Source organism: Scyliorhinus torazame, chromosome 7 (assembly GCF_047496885.1).
Source record: "Scyliorhinus torazame isolate Kashiwa2021f chromosome 7, sScyTor2.1, whole genome shotgun sequence".
NCBI lineage: Eukaryota > Metazoa > Chordata > Chondrichthyes > Carcharhiniformes > Scyliorhinidae > Scyliorhinus > Scyliorhinus torazame.
The window spans coordinates 117,456,945-117,474,824 of record NC_092713.1 but is presented as its reverse complement, the minus strand read 5'-3'; the positions used below and the strand labels follow the sequence as shown (position 1 = coordinate 117,474,824).

The following is a 17,880-nucleotide window of genomic DNA, read 5'->3' as shown; positions in this document are numbered from 1 at the left end:
CTGACATCTCTGTTCTTGACCTGCTTGCACTGTTCAAGTGAAGTTTAACATATGCTTGAGGAACTGCATTCCATCTTTTGATTAGGCAGTTTACAGCCTTCTGCACTCAATATTGAGTTCAACAATTTTAAACGATAATCCCAATTTTGTTTTGTTTTCTTTGAAAGTTTCAGTTTGTCTATTATTTTTGCTTTCATTCAGCAGAACACTTACTCTCGGCACATCCTTTATTTCTTTTCTTTCCCATTGACCCTGCCAGACCTATTCTTCTGTCATTCAATCTCCTGTCATCCACCCTATCACAGACCTTCCTTTGCTCAAAACCGATCACATCTCTAACTTTTGCCAGTTCTGATGAAAGGACCTGAAACACTAAATCTGTTTCTCTCTCCACAGATGCTGTCAGACCCGGTTTCTTTTTCTGTTTTTATGAAAGAATACTTAATTTGATTATATATAGTGAATCCTTTTAATAAAAATATTAAACCCACTTAAAGGAATTAATTATCTTTTTGCGTACAGCTATATTACAATATACTTTAGAGTTTGGAATATGAAACCTCCAGTAGATAATGAAACAATTAATTATTGGTCACGTTATAAACCAGTTACCCCACTGATGCTCGAGTTTCTAGTTCTCATAAGTCTACCTAGCTAAAGCTCCTGCTTTGCAATTGAATGGATTGATACCCAAACTGTTTAGTATCACAAAGAACCAACCTTACACAAGAGCCCAAAACCACCAATGTAATATTTCTGGCTTCAGGCTGCTTACTCACAATGAAGAAAAATACATTGCAAAATATTATGAGCTTAAAAAGAAATCAACGAGGGCAACAACATGCAATTTTTCAGAAAAGGCAATGTGCTGAAGAAGTTTAATTTTACTGCTGACTGGCGGAGGATTGTTAGGGTCTAGGTTCTGATTTCATGGCCCAGTGAGTTCCCATTTCAACCTGCTGCTGGTGAGTCTACTGCTGATAATGCCTCCACTTGACAAATCCAAACTTTTGGCAACAGAATAAATCTGTAAACAGTTCTGCATGAAAGGTTATGACCATATGAGGCTGAGTATATATGTGGGAAAGGGATCCAGAAATTGTCGTGTGTTATTGTTGCGTGTTTGCACCTTTCCTGCTTTCATGACTCTTTCCTGAAGTAACTTCCTTCAGTTGTTACAGGATCTTCACAAATTGCTGGCCTTGCGTTATCTGGACGTTACATCAGAAGTTGGTGAGATGAAGATTTAAAAATGAAACTTATCTACAAGTCATACCACGAAAAGATGCTGTCAGTTCTAGAAATTGTTTCTGGAATAGCAGTGAAAATTTATCCTGTACATGAGGCTGCTTACCCTTTAATCAGATTGCAATGATCAAACACTGCAATTCAAGGCCTCTCCCTGCATCATCCTATTTTTTGTTACACTCAAGAGTCATGCAGCTCCATGATTACCTTGTAATTATCTTCATTACAGACACCACAGAGCTCCGAGGACTGACAATGCCTTTTACAGATGAATTCTCTAAAGCACTAGAAATGTTAATGATACTGTTTAATGATTTACAGATTTGGGCAGAGTTTTGTTGGTTGAGATACTCCCTGTTTGAATTTCACCTCAATTACTCACTGCAGACATACTACATTCATTAAAATCTTCAATCTGGCCCTTGCACAAGCACTTAATTTGCCCTGCTCCAAAATATTCTGCCTTCTTCTTCTGAATGTGGTGAATTATCCTGCGGAAGGGGGGTTGGGGGAAGATGTGAGTGTCCGTGGTGATTGATTAAATTTTCGTGAGGTCCGATAACCCCGTACAGACTATGGAGACCTGAGATTTTACTGATCTATATATCTTAAAATCATATTTATCTGCTCCACTTAGGCTATTGCTTTTAAGTTTGCAGTTATAATTGCTATTGACATTGAATTGTGAGGTTACTTCTGTGCTTATTTTCTCCGACTAATTGCATAGCAGAGGAACCAGTGGGGAGGAGCCCCAGTCCCTTTTTATATCTCGGGTTACAGAGTCCCTGATTCATGTGTCTGGGTTGAGCTCCTCCCAGATCCAATCAGGCAGCTGAGAAGATCAAAACAGAACTTTCCAAGCTTTGTGGGTTGCATCAACTGGGGGTCACACACCCTCCTTAAAAATGTGTTCCTCTTAGTTTGCAAATAGTTTGCAATATTAATGCCCTGATATTGCATTTATCTGCCAGTGAAGGCACAGCATTAAGAACAACACTTTCCAAACTTCCACATGCACAAAATTCAAGTAGGACAAACCAACACAAATAGGAATTATTTTTGTCAGGTTTCAAGAGCTCTGTATTCAGGATGTGGGGTTTGCATGTGGCTTTAAGAGTGCAGTTTGGACTTCACTAATGTAAAAGATTTGAGTTTCCCAAGAGGGGAAACAAAGACTTGCATTTATATAGCGCTTTACACAATGTTAGGATGTCCCAAAACCCTTTACGGCCAATGAAATACTTTTTGAAGTGTAGTCACTGTTGCAATGTAGGAAATGCAGCAGCCAATTTGTACACAGCAAGCAAACAGTAATGAGATGATGACCAGATAGTCTTTTTTAGTGATGTTAGTTGAGGAATAAATATGGGGCAGAACTCTGGGGAGAACTCCTCTATTCTTCTGCATAGAACCACTGGATGTTCTACAGCCATCTGAAATAAGGATGAGCAGAAAGATATTGGAACTTTTGGTCATGGGTGTCTTGACTTAAGATGTGCAGAAATCCATCTCCATGTATGAGTCGCTAAACCGAGCCACAGAGAAATCCATACGGTTAGAGCTTTCATTTGCTTGATATGGAATTCAAACTCTTCTCTGGAGGACGCTCATGCCTAAATCCAGAGAGCTTAGCTGAGGATGTCCAGACCTCCCGGGTTTGTCCAGAATGCTGGTAAACATCCTGTTGCTTGTCCAGTTAGGACTACATTAGCAATAAGTCTTTGGCTTGTAGAATTAGATGGATTCACGAGAAAATAATTCACCAATTGACAGTGACTTGTCTAGTCTTCCAGCTGCCATTGATAAGGCAGGTTGGTTTATCAATCATCCACACATGAAGTGGGACATATAGGGGTTAGAATCGGAGGATAACATGGGTAACATCAGGAAGGACGCCAAGGAAGATGTGAAATGGGTACTACTGCAATCTTAGTATGTTCAGATAAAGGCATGAACCCCATTCCTGTATCATGTAAACCTTGCCAATGAATGAGGTTTCATTGTTACTGACATAGAAGAAATAAATCCAATAACTTGCGCAAGTATTTTTTAATGTCACAAAGCAATAAAATACCAGTCACAGTTGTGTGAGCCAAAAGATGGAGATGGGGTTCACTTGATCAAAGTGAGTGGCAGGTAAAAACAAAATTAGCATTCTTATTTGCACCTTCAGACAGGGGCTTCAAGGTAGATGGATCTTTCAGCCCAGGCGGGGACCTACTGGACTACTTGCTTCAACATGGAATGATCGACAGGAAGGATGGGCTGCTGGTTACATGGCACCATGCTGCAAATAGCAAGAGCCAAATGGAGAAGGCCCTGAAAGGTAAGCATCCAGAACAAGAGTTTACATCAAAGGAAGTAAATAATAAATAAGAACAAAGTTTACCATCGAGGTTTACCAGAGAATAAGTTAACAGAGAAGACCATTTAAGAAGATGGTATAAATATAACCACGAGGTGCTGAGACATGTTTATGGAGAGAAAGGATTGAGAGATGTGTGAAAAGGTGATGTTGATTTAGATTCTCCACAAAGCGTCACAAAAGTATTCATCCAACTTTACATTTTTACTCTTAAATCCTGGCCTGCTGTTCTCCACTTACAACATTCCTCACCCACTTTTCCATTGCTGGTTCCAGTGCAGAGAAATATCAAGTATTCCTGGAGAATTTGAGATATATTTATTCTCCAATGTTTTAACCAGTTAACAAGGAAGTGGTTGTTGGGCATAAATCATTGTTGCCCTTGTCAGTTTACCCTCCAGTGTTAGGACTCCTATCTCTGTTTGAGAAAATTGTGCACTCACGTCCCACATGTCGTTAGCTTGTAACTTTGTATCTTGGGCTAACACAGTACTGAGGGGATGCTCTCCCGTGGGTGAGCTGCTGAGGGGATGCTCTCCCGTGGGTGAGCTGCTGAGGGGATGCTCTCCCGTGGGTGAGCTGCTGAGGGGATGCTCTCCCGTGGGTGAGCTGCTGAGGGGATGCTCTCCCGTGGGTGAGCTGCTGAGGGGATGCTCTCCCGTGGGTGAGCTGCTGAGCTAAGATCTCATTAAATTGATTTGCTAGATATTCAAGTGTACTGACCTTCCCATGAACCAAGTCTTCATTTCAGCTGTGAATGGAATAGTTTGTCACAAGGCTAATGATGACGCTATAATTGACATATATGCAATTAAGACCATGTGGGATGGCCACCTCACTTTCCAGTTTGCTCCAAAAGGTGTTACGTCTAGGTTAAAGTTATTTGCAATTTAAGGTATATTTCAGAGAAGCAGCAAGGTATCCAATTAGATGAATGGTGTTGAAAAAGACTGCAGCATATAGATGTGTTGGGTGCTCTGGATCCGTGGAACACATACAGGCCACTAACACTTAAAATAGTGCAACACTCTTTTATTAAGCTAGAAACTGTTGAACATACTTTCACTGTGGGTTAACACTATGTTAGGTTAAACTAAAGACCTATGCCTGTCCTAACCAGCCTATGCACTCAGCACATGGTGAAGATCTGTGCTGTAAGCTCTGTCCGTCTTGAGAGGCTGCACCCGGAATGAGCGGGAACTCTGATGCTCTCTGTCTTTATAGTGAGTGTGCTCTGACTGGTGATTGGCTGCGGTGTTGTGTGTGTTGATTGGTCCCACTGTGTGTCCATCAGTGTGTGTGTATCTGCACCATGATATACTGGTGTATATTATGACATCCCCCCTTTTATAAAAAAAATGTATGTGTGTGGCAATAAATAATGTATGGTGAGAATGTTCCTAACTACGTATGGGGTGTGAAGACATATTTACAGGACTATGTACATGAGAACTAAGCGATTTACATGGGAAGGTTCCTGGTGCAGAGAAGCAGTATGCAACAAGAGTAATGAGATCAACACTATATATACAAACCAGGGAAACAATGAAATAAAGCAACAAAACAATTCAGAGAGTCCATAAATTTGAAAAGTTCATAAATTTAGTCTCTGAGGTGGGCGACGAATTCTGGTTGACCGCCTCAAGGCTGGGTCGAGAGCCGCTGGTTCAGGAGCGGGCTGGACTGCGTCAAAGTCGGAGGGGGGCAGAGTCACAGGGAGCTCTGCATAGTCCGTGGCAGGGTCAGCAGGAGGACGAGGCGACAGTGGAGGATCACGTGGCGGGCGTGGAACGAGACGAAGGGCGCGCCGATTGCGGCGCAGAACAGAGCCATCCGGGTAGACGAACCAGGAACGAGCGGGGGGCCACCTGCCGAAGGACAACAGCGGTTGCAGACCAGCCACCATCCGGAGGATAGACGCGGACGTTGTCATCTGGAGCCAGAGCAGGATGCCATGTCGAGCAAAGGTTTCTTTACATGCACGAATGACTGCAGACGAGGTGAGGTTGTGCAACCGTATCACCTCCGGGTAATTCGAAAAGTAGTCCGCGATCAGGACATAGTCTCTACCCAGCGCGTGGAACAGGTCGATGCCCACCTTGGTCCATGGTGACGTGACCAACTCATGGGGCTGCAGGGTCTCACGTGGTTGGGCCAGCTGGAAGCGCTGACAAGTGGGGCAGTTGAGCACTGTGTTGGCTATTTCCTCATTAATGCCGGGCCAGTACACTGCCTCTCGGGCCCGTCGGCGGCACTTTTCCACGCCAAGGTGGCCCTCGTGTAGTTGTTCCAGGACAAGCTGGCGCATGTTATGCGCGATGACAATGCGGTCCAGTTTTAGAAGAACCCTGTCCACTACCGCCAGATCATCTCTGACATTATAGAATTGAGGGCATTGGTGCTTGAGCCACCCGTCTGTTAGGTGGCACATGACACCCTGTACAAGGGGTCAGCCGCCGTCTCGCGGCAAATTTGGACGAGGCGTTCATCCGAGGCAGGTAGATTGGAGGCTGCAAATGCCACATGGGCGTCAACCTGGCAGACAAATCCCGCTGGGTCACATGGAGTGTCGCCTGCCCTGGAGAGAGCGTCAGCAATGATGAGGTCCTTGCCTGCGGTGTATACCAGCTGGAAGTCATATCGCCGGAGCTTGAGAAGAATACGCTGGAGGCGAGGCGTCATGTCATTCAAATTCTTTCTGTATTATATTGACCAGCGGGCGATGGTCGGTCTCGACGGTGAATTGAGGAAGTCCGTAGACATAATCATGAAATTTAACAACACCGATCAGAAGGCCCAGGCACTCCTTTTCTATCTGTGCGTAGCGTTGCTCCGTGGGGGTCATCGCACGTGACGCATATGCAATGGAGGCCCATGATGAGGCCTCATCACGTTGAAGGAGCACTGCCCCAATGCCGGATTGACTGGCATCGGTCGAAATTTTGGTCTCCTTTGCTGGACCAAAGAAGGCTAAGACCAGGGCCGTGGTCAGTTTTGCCTTGAATTCCCTCCATTTGCGCTCATGGGCAGGGAGCCATTGGAAGTCTGTCGTCTTCCTGACCAGGTTCCTGAGAGCCGTGGTATGAGAGGAGAGGTTAGGGATGAATTTCCCTAAAAATTGACCATGCTCAGAAATCAGAGGACCGCCTTCTTGTCCTCTGGTGTTTTCATAGCTGTGATGGCAGCTACCTTGTCTGCATCCGGCTGCACACCCAATTGGGAGATGTGGTCTCCGAAGAACTTAAGTTCTATCTGACCAAAAGAGCATTTGGCCCTGTTGAGGCGGAGGCCATGCTCATGTATACGTCTGAATACGTGCTGGAGGCGACTAACATGCTCCTGCGGGGTGGTGGACCAAATGATTATGTCATCGACATAGACACGAACACCTTCAATACCATCCCTCATTTGTTCCATAATCCGATGGAACACTTCTGATGCAGAGATGATCCCAAATGGCACCCTGTTGTAACAATATCTTCCAAAGGGGCTGTTAAACATGCAGAGTTTCCTGCTGGATTTGTCGAGCTGAATTTGCCAGAATCCTTTTGAGGCGTCAAGTTTGGTAAAGAGCTTAGCGCGCGCGCTTGGGAATTGGATAGTGCTCTCTCATAATATTGCGATTTAGATCCTTGGGATCAATGCAAATTCTCAATTCGCCGGAAGGCTTTTTTACACATACCATGGAACTGACCCAGTCGGTCGGTTCCGTGACTTTGGAAATCACTCCTTGGTTCTGGAGGTCCTGCAGCTGCTGCTTGAGGCGGTCCTTAAAGGGTGCTGGGACCTTGCGAGGTGCGTGCACCACAGGCGTGGCATTCGGTTTTAATAAAATCTTGTAGGTGTATGGGAGCGTGCCCATGCCCTCGAAGACGTCGTGGTACTGGTTGATAATGGCGTCGAGCTGTGCCCTGAAGTCAGTGTCCTGAAAGACAGACACGTCAACAGGAGAGAGAGAGTGAACTCTCTGAACTGGGTTCAACAGCTTGCATGCCAAGCAGGGAGGCTTTCGAGGAGCCCACGATTTCAAAGGGAAGGATGGCTTTGCGTGACCTGTGCGTCACTTCAAGTTGGCATGAGCTGCTGGCAGCAATGTCATTGCCATTATAATCTAATAGCTGGCAGGATGGCTGGTTTGACACAAAGGCTTTGGAGGTCAGACCGCGCAATGAGATTGGCGGAGGCACCGGTGTCCAGGCGGAATCGTATTTGGGACCGGTTGACCGTAAGGGTGGCACACCACTCATCGTCCGGATTGATGCTGTATACCGATAGACGCTGGATTCTTTGCTTCGGGGACACCCTGTTTTTTGTAATGATACCGACTCGAAAAGGCGCCTTCGGGTCCTCGGTGTCAATATCGGGTAGCAGGTCCGAATTGGGCTCGGTGACCGTGGGTTGAATAGCCCGGACATTCCTGCGAGGCTGGCTGGAGCGACGAGAGTTGGCAGGCTGAGCTGATCTGCATAAAGCAGCATAGTGGCCAAGTTTGCCACATCGCTGGTATCGCCGGGATTTGGCAGGACACTGCCGCTTTAAATGGACAGAGCCACAGTTGGCGCACGTTGTAGCGTCAGTACGCTCGCTGCGCCACCGCGCATGCGTGGCTCGGCCGTACGTGGTGTGCGCCTGCGTAGTACGTTCGTCGCCGTCCCCTCGTTCGCTGCACACAAGCACAGGAGTCCGCGAAAAGCGCGCGAAATGGCCGCCCTTATCCAGGCTGAGGCCCTGGAGCTGCTCGATTGCTTGGACCCGTTCTGCCTCGTGGGGATCCCGTTTCAGCCGCTTGGATGTGGGAATACCGACTAGTGGTGTGTTCATGTAGCACGCAGGTCTCGATGGCAATTGCTGCTGTATGTGAGCTGCTTTACCTTGAGGAGCTGCTAGCGTAGGGGGTCCGACTGAACACAAAAAACGATCTGGTCGCATATCGTGGAGTCGGAGGTGGACCCGTAATTACAGGACTGCGCAAGGATGCGGAGGTGAGTGAGAAAGGACTGGAAAGTTTCATCCTTACCCTGCAAACGCTGTTGGAATACATAGCGCTCGAAACTTTCATTCACCTCGATGTCGCAGTGACTGTCAAACTTAAGGAGGACCGTCTTGAATTTTGATTTATCTTCACCATCAGCAAAGTTGAGAGAATTGAAAATGTGGATGGCATGGTCCCCGGCCGTGGATAGGAAGAGAGCGACCTTCCTGGTGTCTGAGGCAGCTTCACGGTCTGTGGCTTCAAGATAGAGCTGGAAGCGTTGTTTGAATATCTTCCAGTTGGCCCCGAGGTTACCGGTGACGAGGAGCGGCGGTGGTGGGCAGACGCTGTCCATTTTTCAGGATGGCTGCATGCTGGTGGAAGGCAGATCTCTTGCAGGTAGGTCTAAGAAGTTCTAACATCCCTCAACTACTGGTACCATGATGTGTTGGGTGCTCTGGATCCGTGGAACACATACAGGCCACCAACACTTAAAATAGTACAACACTATTTTATTAAGTCAGAAACTGTTGAACGTACTTTCACTGTGGGTTAACACGATGTTAGATTAAACTAAAGACCTATGCCTGTCCTAACCAGTCTGTGCACTCAGCACATGGTGAAGATCTGTGCTGTAAGCTCTGTCCTTCTGAGAGGCTGCACCCCGAATGAGTGGGGAAACTGATGCCCTCTGTCTTTATAGTGAGTGTGCTCTGACTGGTGATTGGCTGCGGTGTTGTGTGTGTTGATTGGTCGTGCTGTGTGTCCATCAGTGTGTGTGTGTCTGCACCATGATATACTGGTGTATATTATGACACATATATCCCCAGATCAACAGGTCTTGGAACCAATTGAGTTTAAAGCCACAATGTGTATTCCGTGTATTATTTGTTGAATGTTTGTTTATACTCATCCTGGTTTCATATCTACGAATGCCCAGATCAAATATATCCTGGATAAGACTACTGCAGCCTGGCTTATCTACACACTAAAGTTACGTGTATTGTAACCAAAATCTGGATACATGTCTCTGTCTTATAGTTTAGTAATACCAGTAGATTCTAAAACATACTTATCCCAAGTATCTTAAATCACATATTAAAACCTATTTGATGCAGGGTGAAAATTCTGCTTTCACTATAAGTTGGGAAAGGGTAATTTTGTAAACTGGCTGTCGGGAGCAAAGGTCTGAAAGGAAGCTGTCCAGAACCATCCAAGGACACGAGGAAAAGTTCAAACGGTGTCAGTAGCTTAATAGCAAAGGACCACCGAGTTAAACGAGGGCTGTGTCCGTAATGTCTGCCACTGAACACTTTAGGTCTCATCTAGTTGTCACCAGTTTGCTGCAGTGATTCTATTTATTTAGTGCAGTTGTAAGCCAAACAACAATCACCCAATGTGATGGGGAGAGGGGAATTTGACGGAAATGATGCACTCAAGACTTTAGAGGTTTTCTTGTTTATGTAAGCTCAGCTCAAGCATTTCCTTAATTACCAGTATTAATATAATATTGTTCATATCGTGAGGACGAAGGCTGCACCACCCCGGGAACTAGGAGAGCAAAAATCCCCCTGTTAATAAAAGACAACAGTCTCACTGCTTAACTGGCTCAGTGTTTGTATGGAACTAAACCATATGGACCACCAGCCCCAAGTTCAATGTCTGGAATGTGTTCAGGTAGCTGCTCGCGGGTGGAACGGCAAGTAAGAGCACTGCAGCGTTTCTGAGCACCTCTGGAGACGGGTGGAATTTAAATAATGCCTTGAATATAGAAAATCAACCTCACAGAGCATAATCAGACAAAAATAGAACCTGACTTGACAAGCATGGTTAGAGATTCTTATGAATGCTGTCAGAGGAACTCCCAAACTAGCAGTCAGTGACACAATATAATACATTGGCCCACTGTGCATTGGTCCTTCTGTGAACCAAGGTCGGTGGGGGAGGACTTATTGCATATCCCATCTTGACCCCCCCCCCCTTCCATGTCAGTGGCATTTATGGGCAGCACGGTAGCATTGTGGATAGCACAATTGCTTCACAGCTCCAGGGTCCCAGGTTCGATTTCGGCTTGGGACACTGTCTGTGCGGAGTTTGCACATCCTCCCCATGTGTGCGTGGGTTTCCTCCGGGTGCTCCGGTTTCCTCCCACAGTCCAAAGATGTGCGGGTTAGGTGGATTGGCCATGATAAATTGCCCTTCGTGTCCAAAATTGCCCTTAGTGTTAGGTGGGATTGCTGGGTTGTGGGGATAGGGTGGAGGTGTTGACCTTGGGTAGGGTGCTCTTTCTAAGAGCCGGTGCAGACTCGATGGGCCGAATGGCCTCCTTCTGCTCTGTAAATTCTATGATAATCATTCTGCTTTACCCCAAAGAAAAGGAAGGGTGGAGAAAGCCACAACGAAAAAGGACAGCACTCACAGCCTGTTTATTGTATGTCTGTGTTCGCAGGCAGTGCAATGGTACTGGAGGCAGATGTCAATATTGAAGGACTCAACACTCCAAACGAGACTGGCACTCCGATCATGGCTCACCCCCCTGATGTCTACAGTGACAATACCTTGCAGGAGTGGCTGGATGCCGTAATCCAATCCAAGAAAGGTAAAACTCACCTGAGTCGTCTGAACAAAATCAAGATTTCCTTCTTTTCCATCCGCGTTGAGGTTATCTGAAACCTTTTATTAATGCTCTTGTTACTGCTAAACTTGACTATTCCCACACAGTGCTGGCCAACCTCCCTAGCCCTACCTGTCACAATAGAGTCCTTGAGATCTACAGCACAGTAAGGCCCTTCAGCCCATCGTGTCTGCGTCTGTCAAAAACAACCACCTAAGTATTCTAATCCCATTTTCCAGCACTTGGTCCATAGCCTTCTATGCCTTGGCATTGCAAATACTTCTTGTATGTTATGAGGGTCTCTGTCTCCACCACCCTTTCAGGCAGTGCCTCTTACTTTAAATCTATGTCCCCGGTCACTGATCCCTCCAGCAAAGAGAAGTTTCTTCCTGCCTACTCTATCTATGTCCCTCATACTTATGCCCACCCCCAACAAACCCAGTCTATCCAATCTCCCCGGGCAACATCCTGGTAAATCTCCTCCGCATCCCTTCAATTGCTATCACATCCCTCCTATAATGTGGATTCCAGAACTGCACACAATACTCTAGCTGTGGCCGAACCAACGTTTTATACATTCCAGCATAACCTCCCTGCTCTTAAACTCTATGCCTCTGCTAATAAAGGCAAGAATACCATACACCGACCACTGTATCCACCTGCTCTGCTACCTTAAGGGACCAGAGTACATGCACACCAAGGTCCCTCTGATAACACATAAATTCCACTGACATAAGAATTCCTAGCTGGATATTGATAACCACACTGTATTTCAGACAAGGCAAGGAGAGTGTGAGTTGGGCAGCTTTCTCCTCAGTTTATTCCCAACTGAGCTTAAAAAAGAAGTTCTAAACATCAAACTTTTAATAAGGCTCAGGGAGTCTCAAGTAAGCAAAAAGAAAACAACATTCATTTTACAACAATTATATACATAAGTATCGGAAGAACATTACCAGGTACTCTCACCTGCCGCTCTGTTCCAGACTGGCCGACCTTTTATGCAAGAATGGGTAAGCCACCTCTGTACTCCTCAAGGAGCAGGGGAATATAATCATCCCCACATTGTATGTCCCATGCAGGCTATTACAAAACTCATCAGGTGATCTACAATAAATTACTAGGGCCTTTACCTTTAAACTGTTTCTTTCCAGGAATTAAAATAATTACAGTTCAAATAAGCAAACTGGTCTCCTCCTGAAGTGTCTTGCTGGTCATTTAGCTGAAGTCATATGATTTCTTGGAAAAGCCATCCTTGCTCCCACAGGCCAAGGTGAACTTATGACCTGTTTTTTAAAACAAAAATCCAGGTCAGTTCGCAAATGAACGTCTTGATATTATAATGTTCCTTCAATTTTTTAAAAGGACCGGTAGCCCTTAGAGATGTGGATTTCTAACACAAAAACTCTGCTGTCCATGTCCTAACTTGCACACGATCCTGCTTATCCATTTTCCCTGTGTTGCCTGACATACACTGGCTCCTGGTTCAGCAATGCCTTGGTTTTAAAATTCTCGTCCATGTTTTCAAATCCCTCCAGCGCCTCACCCCTCCCTCTCTCTGAAATCTCCTCCAGCCTTACGCAAGACCTCTGGCCTCTTGAGCATCCCCGGTTTTAATTGTTTAACCTGGTTCCAGCTGCCAAGGCCCCAAGCTCCGGAATTCCCTCCCTAAATTGCTCCACCTCTCTACTTCTCTTTCCCCTTTTTAAATTACTTCTGGAGACCTACCTTTTTTGATCAGGGGCGAGATTCTCTCAGCCCAGGACCGGGCTGGAGAATCTCCGCGACCGGAGTGAATCGCGCCCCGACGCCGGGACGCGATTCTCCGCAGAGCAGAGAATTGGTGCCGGCATGGTTGCCGCACACCGGTCGGGGACCGCTCAACGGTCTTGGCCCGGGATGGGCCGAGCGGCCGTCGTAAAGAACCCGAGTCCCACCGGCGCTGTTCACACCTGCTCTCAGCCGGCAGGAACCCGGCGTGGAAGGGTCGGGGGCGGCCTTTGGGGGGGGGGGAGGGGGGGTCCGACCCCAGGTGGGGCCTCCAATGTGGCCTGGCTCGCGATCGGGACCCACCGGGTCGGTCTCTCTGGCTGGGGGCTTCCTTTCTTCCGTGTCACTGCGCATGCGCGGATCCCGTGGCACCCAGTTCACGCCAGGATCAGCAGCTGGAGCAGCGTGAACCACTCCAGTGCCGTGCTGGCCCCCTGTAGGGGTTAGAATTGCTGATCCTGAGGCCGTGTTTGATGTGTTGGGTGCTCTGGATCCATGGAACACACAGGCCACCAACACTTAAAATAGTGCAACACTATTTTATTAAGTTAGAAACTGTTGAACATACTTTCACTGTGGGTTAACACGATGTTAGGTTAAACTAAAGACCTATGCCTGTCCGAACCAGTCTGTGCACTCAGCACATGGTGAGGATCTGTGCTGTAAGCTGTCAGCTCTATCCTTGTAGGAGGCTGCATCCCGAATGAACGGGAACTCTGATGCCCCCTGTCTTTATAGTGAGTGTGCTCTAACTGGTGATTGGCTGCGGTGTTGTGTGTGCTGATTGGTCTTGCTGTGTGTCCATCAGTGTGTGTGTACCTGCACCATGATATACTGGTGTATATTATGACTTCCCCCCCCCCCCCCCCCCTTTTATAAAAGAATGTATGTGTGTGGCAATAAATAATGTATGGTGAGAATGTTCCTAACTACGTGTGGGGTGCGAAGACATATTTACAGAACTACGTATATGAGAACTAAACTATTTACATGGGAAGGTGCCTGGTGCAGAGAAGCAGTATGCAACAAGAGTAACGAGATCAACACTATATACAAACCAGGGAAACGATCAAACAAAGCAACAAAACAATTCAGAGAGTCTATAAGTCCGCAAAGTTCATAAATTAAGTCTCTGAGGTGGGCGACGAATTCTGGTTGACCGTCAGGGTGGCACACCACTCATCGTCTGGATTGATGCTGTATACCAATAGAGGCTGGATTCTTTGCTTCGGGGACACCCTGTTTTTTGTAACGATACCGATTCAAAAAGGTGCCCTCGGTGTCAATATTGGGTAGTAGGTCCGTATCAGACTCGGTGACCGTGGGTTGAATGGCCCGGACATTCCTGCAAGTCTGGCCGGAGCGATACGAATTGGCAGGCCGAGCTGATCTGCATAAAGCAGCATAGTGGCCAAATTTGCCACATCTCAGGCATTGTCGGGATTTGGCAGGGCGGAGCCACAGCTGCCGCACGTTGTAGCGTCAGTACGTTCGCTGCGCCACCGCGCATGCGCGGTGCGGCCGTATGTGGTGCGTGCCTGCGCAGTACGTTCGTCGACGTCCCCTCGTTTGGTGCGCACAAGCCGTGAGTCCGCGAAAAGCGCGTGAAATGGCCGCCCTCATCCAGGCTGAGGCCCTGGAGTTGCTCGATTGCTTGGACCCGTTCTGCCTCGTGGGGACCTTGCTGCAACGTTTCAGCCGCTTGGATGTGGGAATACCGACTAGTGGTGTGTTCATGTAGCACGCAGGTCTCTATGGCGGTCGCTAGGGTGAGCTGCTGTACCTTGAGGAGCTGCTGGCTTAGGGGGTCCGACTAAACACCAAAAACGATCTGATCGCGTATCATGGAGTCGGAGGTGGGCCCGTAATTACAGGACTGTGCAAGGATGCGGAGGTGGGTGAGAAAGGACTGGAAAGGTTCATCCTTACCTGCAAACGCTGTTGGAATACATAGCGCTCGAAACTTTCATTCACCTTGATGTCGCAGTGACTGTCAAACTTGAGGAGGACCGTCTTGAATTTTGATTTATCTTCATCATCAGCAAAGGTGAGAGAATTGAAAATGTGGATGGCATGTTCCCCGGCCGTGTATAGGAAGAGACCAATCTTCTTGGTGTCCGAGGCATCTTCCCGGTCTGTGCCTTCCAGGTGGAGCTGGAAGCGTTGTTTGAATATCTTCCAGTTGGCCCCGAGGTTACCGGTGACGAGGAGCGGCGGTGGTGGGCAGACGCTGTCCATTTTGCAGGATGACTGTATGCTGGTGGAAGGCAGATTACTTGCAGGTAAGTCTAAGAAGTTCTAATATCCCTCAACTCCTGGTATCATGATGTGTTGGGTGCTCTGGATCCGTGGAACACATACAGGCCACCAACACTTAAAATAGTGCAACACTATTTTATTAAGTTAGAAACTGTTGAACATACTTTCACTGTGGGTTAACACAATGTTAGGTTAAACTAAAGACCTATGCCTGTCCGAACCAGTCTATGCACTCAGCACATGGTGAGGATCTGTGCTGTAAGCTGTAAGCTTTGTCCTTGTAGAAGGCTGCATCCCGAATGAGCGGGAACTCTAATGCCCCCTGTCTTTATAGTGCGTGTGCTCTAACTGGTGATTGGCTGCGGTGTTGTGTGTGTTGATTGGTCTTGCTGTGTGTCCATCAGTGTGTGTGTATCTGCACTATGATATACTGGTGTATATTATGACAATTCTCGACAGCGTTTCTGCGGCGTCAACACATAGCCTCAGGATCACAGAATCCTTGATTACAGATAACTGCTCAATATTTTGATAAATCAGCAAGATTTCCATTTGTTTTTTTAAAAAAACGATTTTTTTTCATTTTGTAGTTTTCAAGATGTAAAAGCGTTTCATTTTTTTAGTAACAGGAAAGGACCATCAAACATAATCAGGATTCTCCCTTTCTCATAATTCAAACCCCTCCCAGTTATTTGGCTTCTTAATTGTGACATCTTCATTTTTTAATCGCTCCCTGATGGTATTTGAATCTCTCACTAGTGTGAAAGATTAGCATGAATTAACTTCATCGACCATCTTCCTCATCTTGAAAACATCATTGCAAAGTTAGGCTTGGCTTCTTGTCAAAGTTGTTAATCAATACATGTTAAAATAGAAAGCATTTTCTGGTTGACCCTTGGACAGTAGTGTTACAGTACGAGCAAGGGGATATCTTTCTAAAGCAGCAGTGCCTCCACTGATGGATCTAATGGCTGTGTATGGCAGGACAGTAGTAGCAATAACTGGGGATGTAATAGCTGTGTTGGACAGTGTATTTCCTCTATCTAGTTGGAATGAATGCTGGCCCTTCCGATACAGTTGAGCACTGCAACTTTCTCATGGCCGATTTGTATGAACCACTCCCAACATTCGGGAAAATCTGCATTCATAAAATGGAGGTCAAAATAATATTTTGCATACACAATCTTGTGAATGGCTGATGCCAGTGGAGCTTTTGAATGTACCCTGCAATATAAACATGGTTGATTATTGATTAGAAACCCCAGAATGTTAAATATGAGGAATCCAAGATATGGACACCATTGGATTAGAAAGGGTTCAAAGACATATCAAAGGGTCTGAGGAAGTAAAAATAATGTAATTTTCCTAGGTATCAAGCTGGATTTCAAAAGCATTCATGCAGTCAACCCTTCCCTGGACATCCTGGTGAAAAAATACAATGAAGTGAGTTTCAACAGGCCGGTCTGGTTAAACGCTGACATTCTCATTGGTCCAAACGTTCCAGGATTCATTCAGCCCGTCAATGCCTCCAGGTAACTTTAATCTTGGCGCGCTGCTATTTCCAAACCCAACTTCAAAGTTACTGGACACTCATTTTTATTTTGCATCAGCCATACTTTAAAAAAAGAAATATATATATTTTGTGGGATGTGGGCATCACTGGTAAGGCCAACACTTGTTGCCCTTCCCTGATTGCCCTTGAACTGAGTGGCTTGCTTAACCATTTCAGAGGGCGGTTAAGAACCAACCACATTGCTGTGGACCTGGAGTCATATGTAGGCCAGACCAGTTAGGGACAGCAGGTTTCCTTCCCTGAAGGGCATTAGTGACCCATTTGGGTTTTCATAACAAAGAAAAATGATAGTTTCATGATCACTATTGTTAAGGCTAGCTTTTAATTCCAAATTTTAATTAATTAGTCAAATCTAAATTCCCCACCAGCTTCAGTGCGATTTGAACTCATGGGTGTCATTCTCCGACCCCCCAGAGGGTCGGAGAATGGCCGTTGGCCACCGTGAATCCCGCCCCCGCCGGTTGCCGAAGTCTCCGAAGGGAGAAAAGTCGGCGGGGCGTTAATGGCGCCACAGACGTCGGAGAATGGCACGGGTGTGCGCAAGGCAGCCGATTTTGGGCCTGCCGATATTCTCCCGTCTGGATGGGCCGAAGTCCCGTCGACGTGATGACCGTTCACATCGACGTAAATCAAACCTCCTTTTAATCGGCGTGACCCTGTGCTCCAGGGTCACGCCGACCAGCGTGGAGGTGAGTGACGGCCTGGGGGGTTGGCCGCTGGGCAGGCGATGGCGTGGCCGCAGTCTGAATGTGTGGGGAGAGGTGTGTCTAGGGTTGTGTGTTTGTGTGTGCGGCGGGGGGGGGTTAGAGTGGGCTGGGCTCCGGGGGAGTGCCGGAAGGGGGGTCAGTGCCGGGGAGGAGGAGGGAGGGTCTGTGCCGGGGAGGGGGATGGGGGGCCCGTGCCGGGGAGGGGGATGGGGGGCCCGTGCCGGGGAGGGGGATGGGGGGCCCGTGCCGGGGAGGGGGATGTGGGGCCCGTGCCGGGGAGGGGGAGGGGGGGCCCGTGCCGGGGAGGGGGAGGGGGGGCCCGTGCCGGGGAGGGGGATGGGGGGCCCGTGCCGGGGAGGGGGAGGGGGGGCCCGT

The 17,880-nt window shown here is 47.3% G+C and overlaps 1 protein-coding gene across 1 annotated transcript in view; it reads left to right on the top strand.

Moving 5' to 3' along the window:
• The window catches only part of fam151a (family with sequence similarity 151 member A), a 69,255-nt gene that overhangs the window by 11,670 nt on the left and 39,705 nt on the right, over nucleotides 1-17,880 (top strand). Inside the window, exons 2-4 of the mRNA XM_072511348.1 lie at nucleotides 3,422-3,574; nucleotides 11,035-11,184; nucleotides 16,595-16,757. Coding sequence (XP_072367449.1) covers nucleotides 3,422-3,574; nucleotides 11,035-11,184; nucleotides 16,595-16,757 — 466 coding nt within the window. The remainder of the gene's footprint in view (nucleotides 1-3,421; nucleotides 3,575-11,034; nucleotides 11,185-16,594; nucleotides 16,758-17,880) is intronic.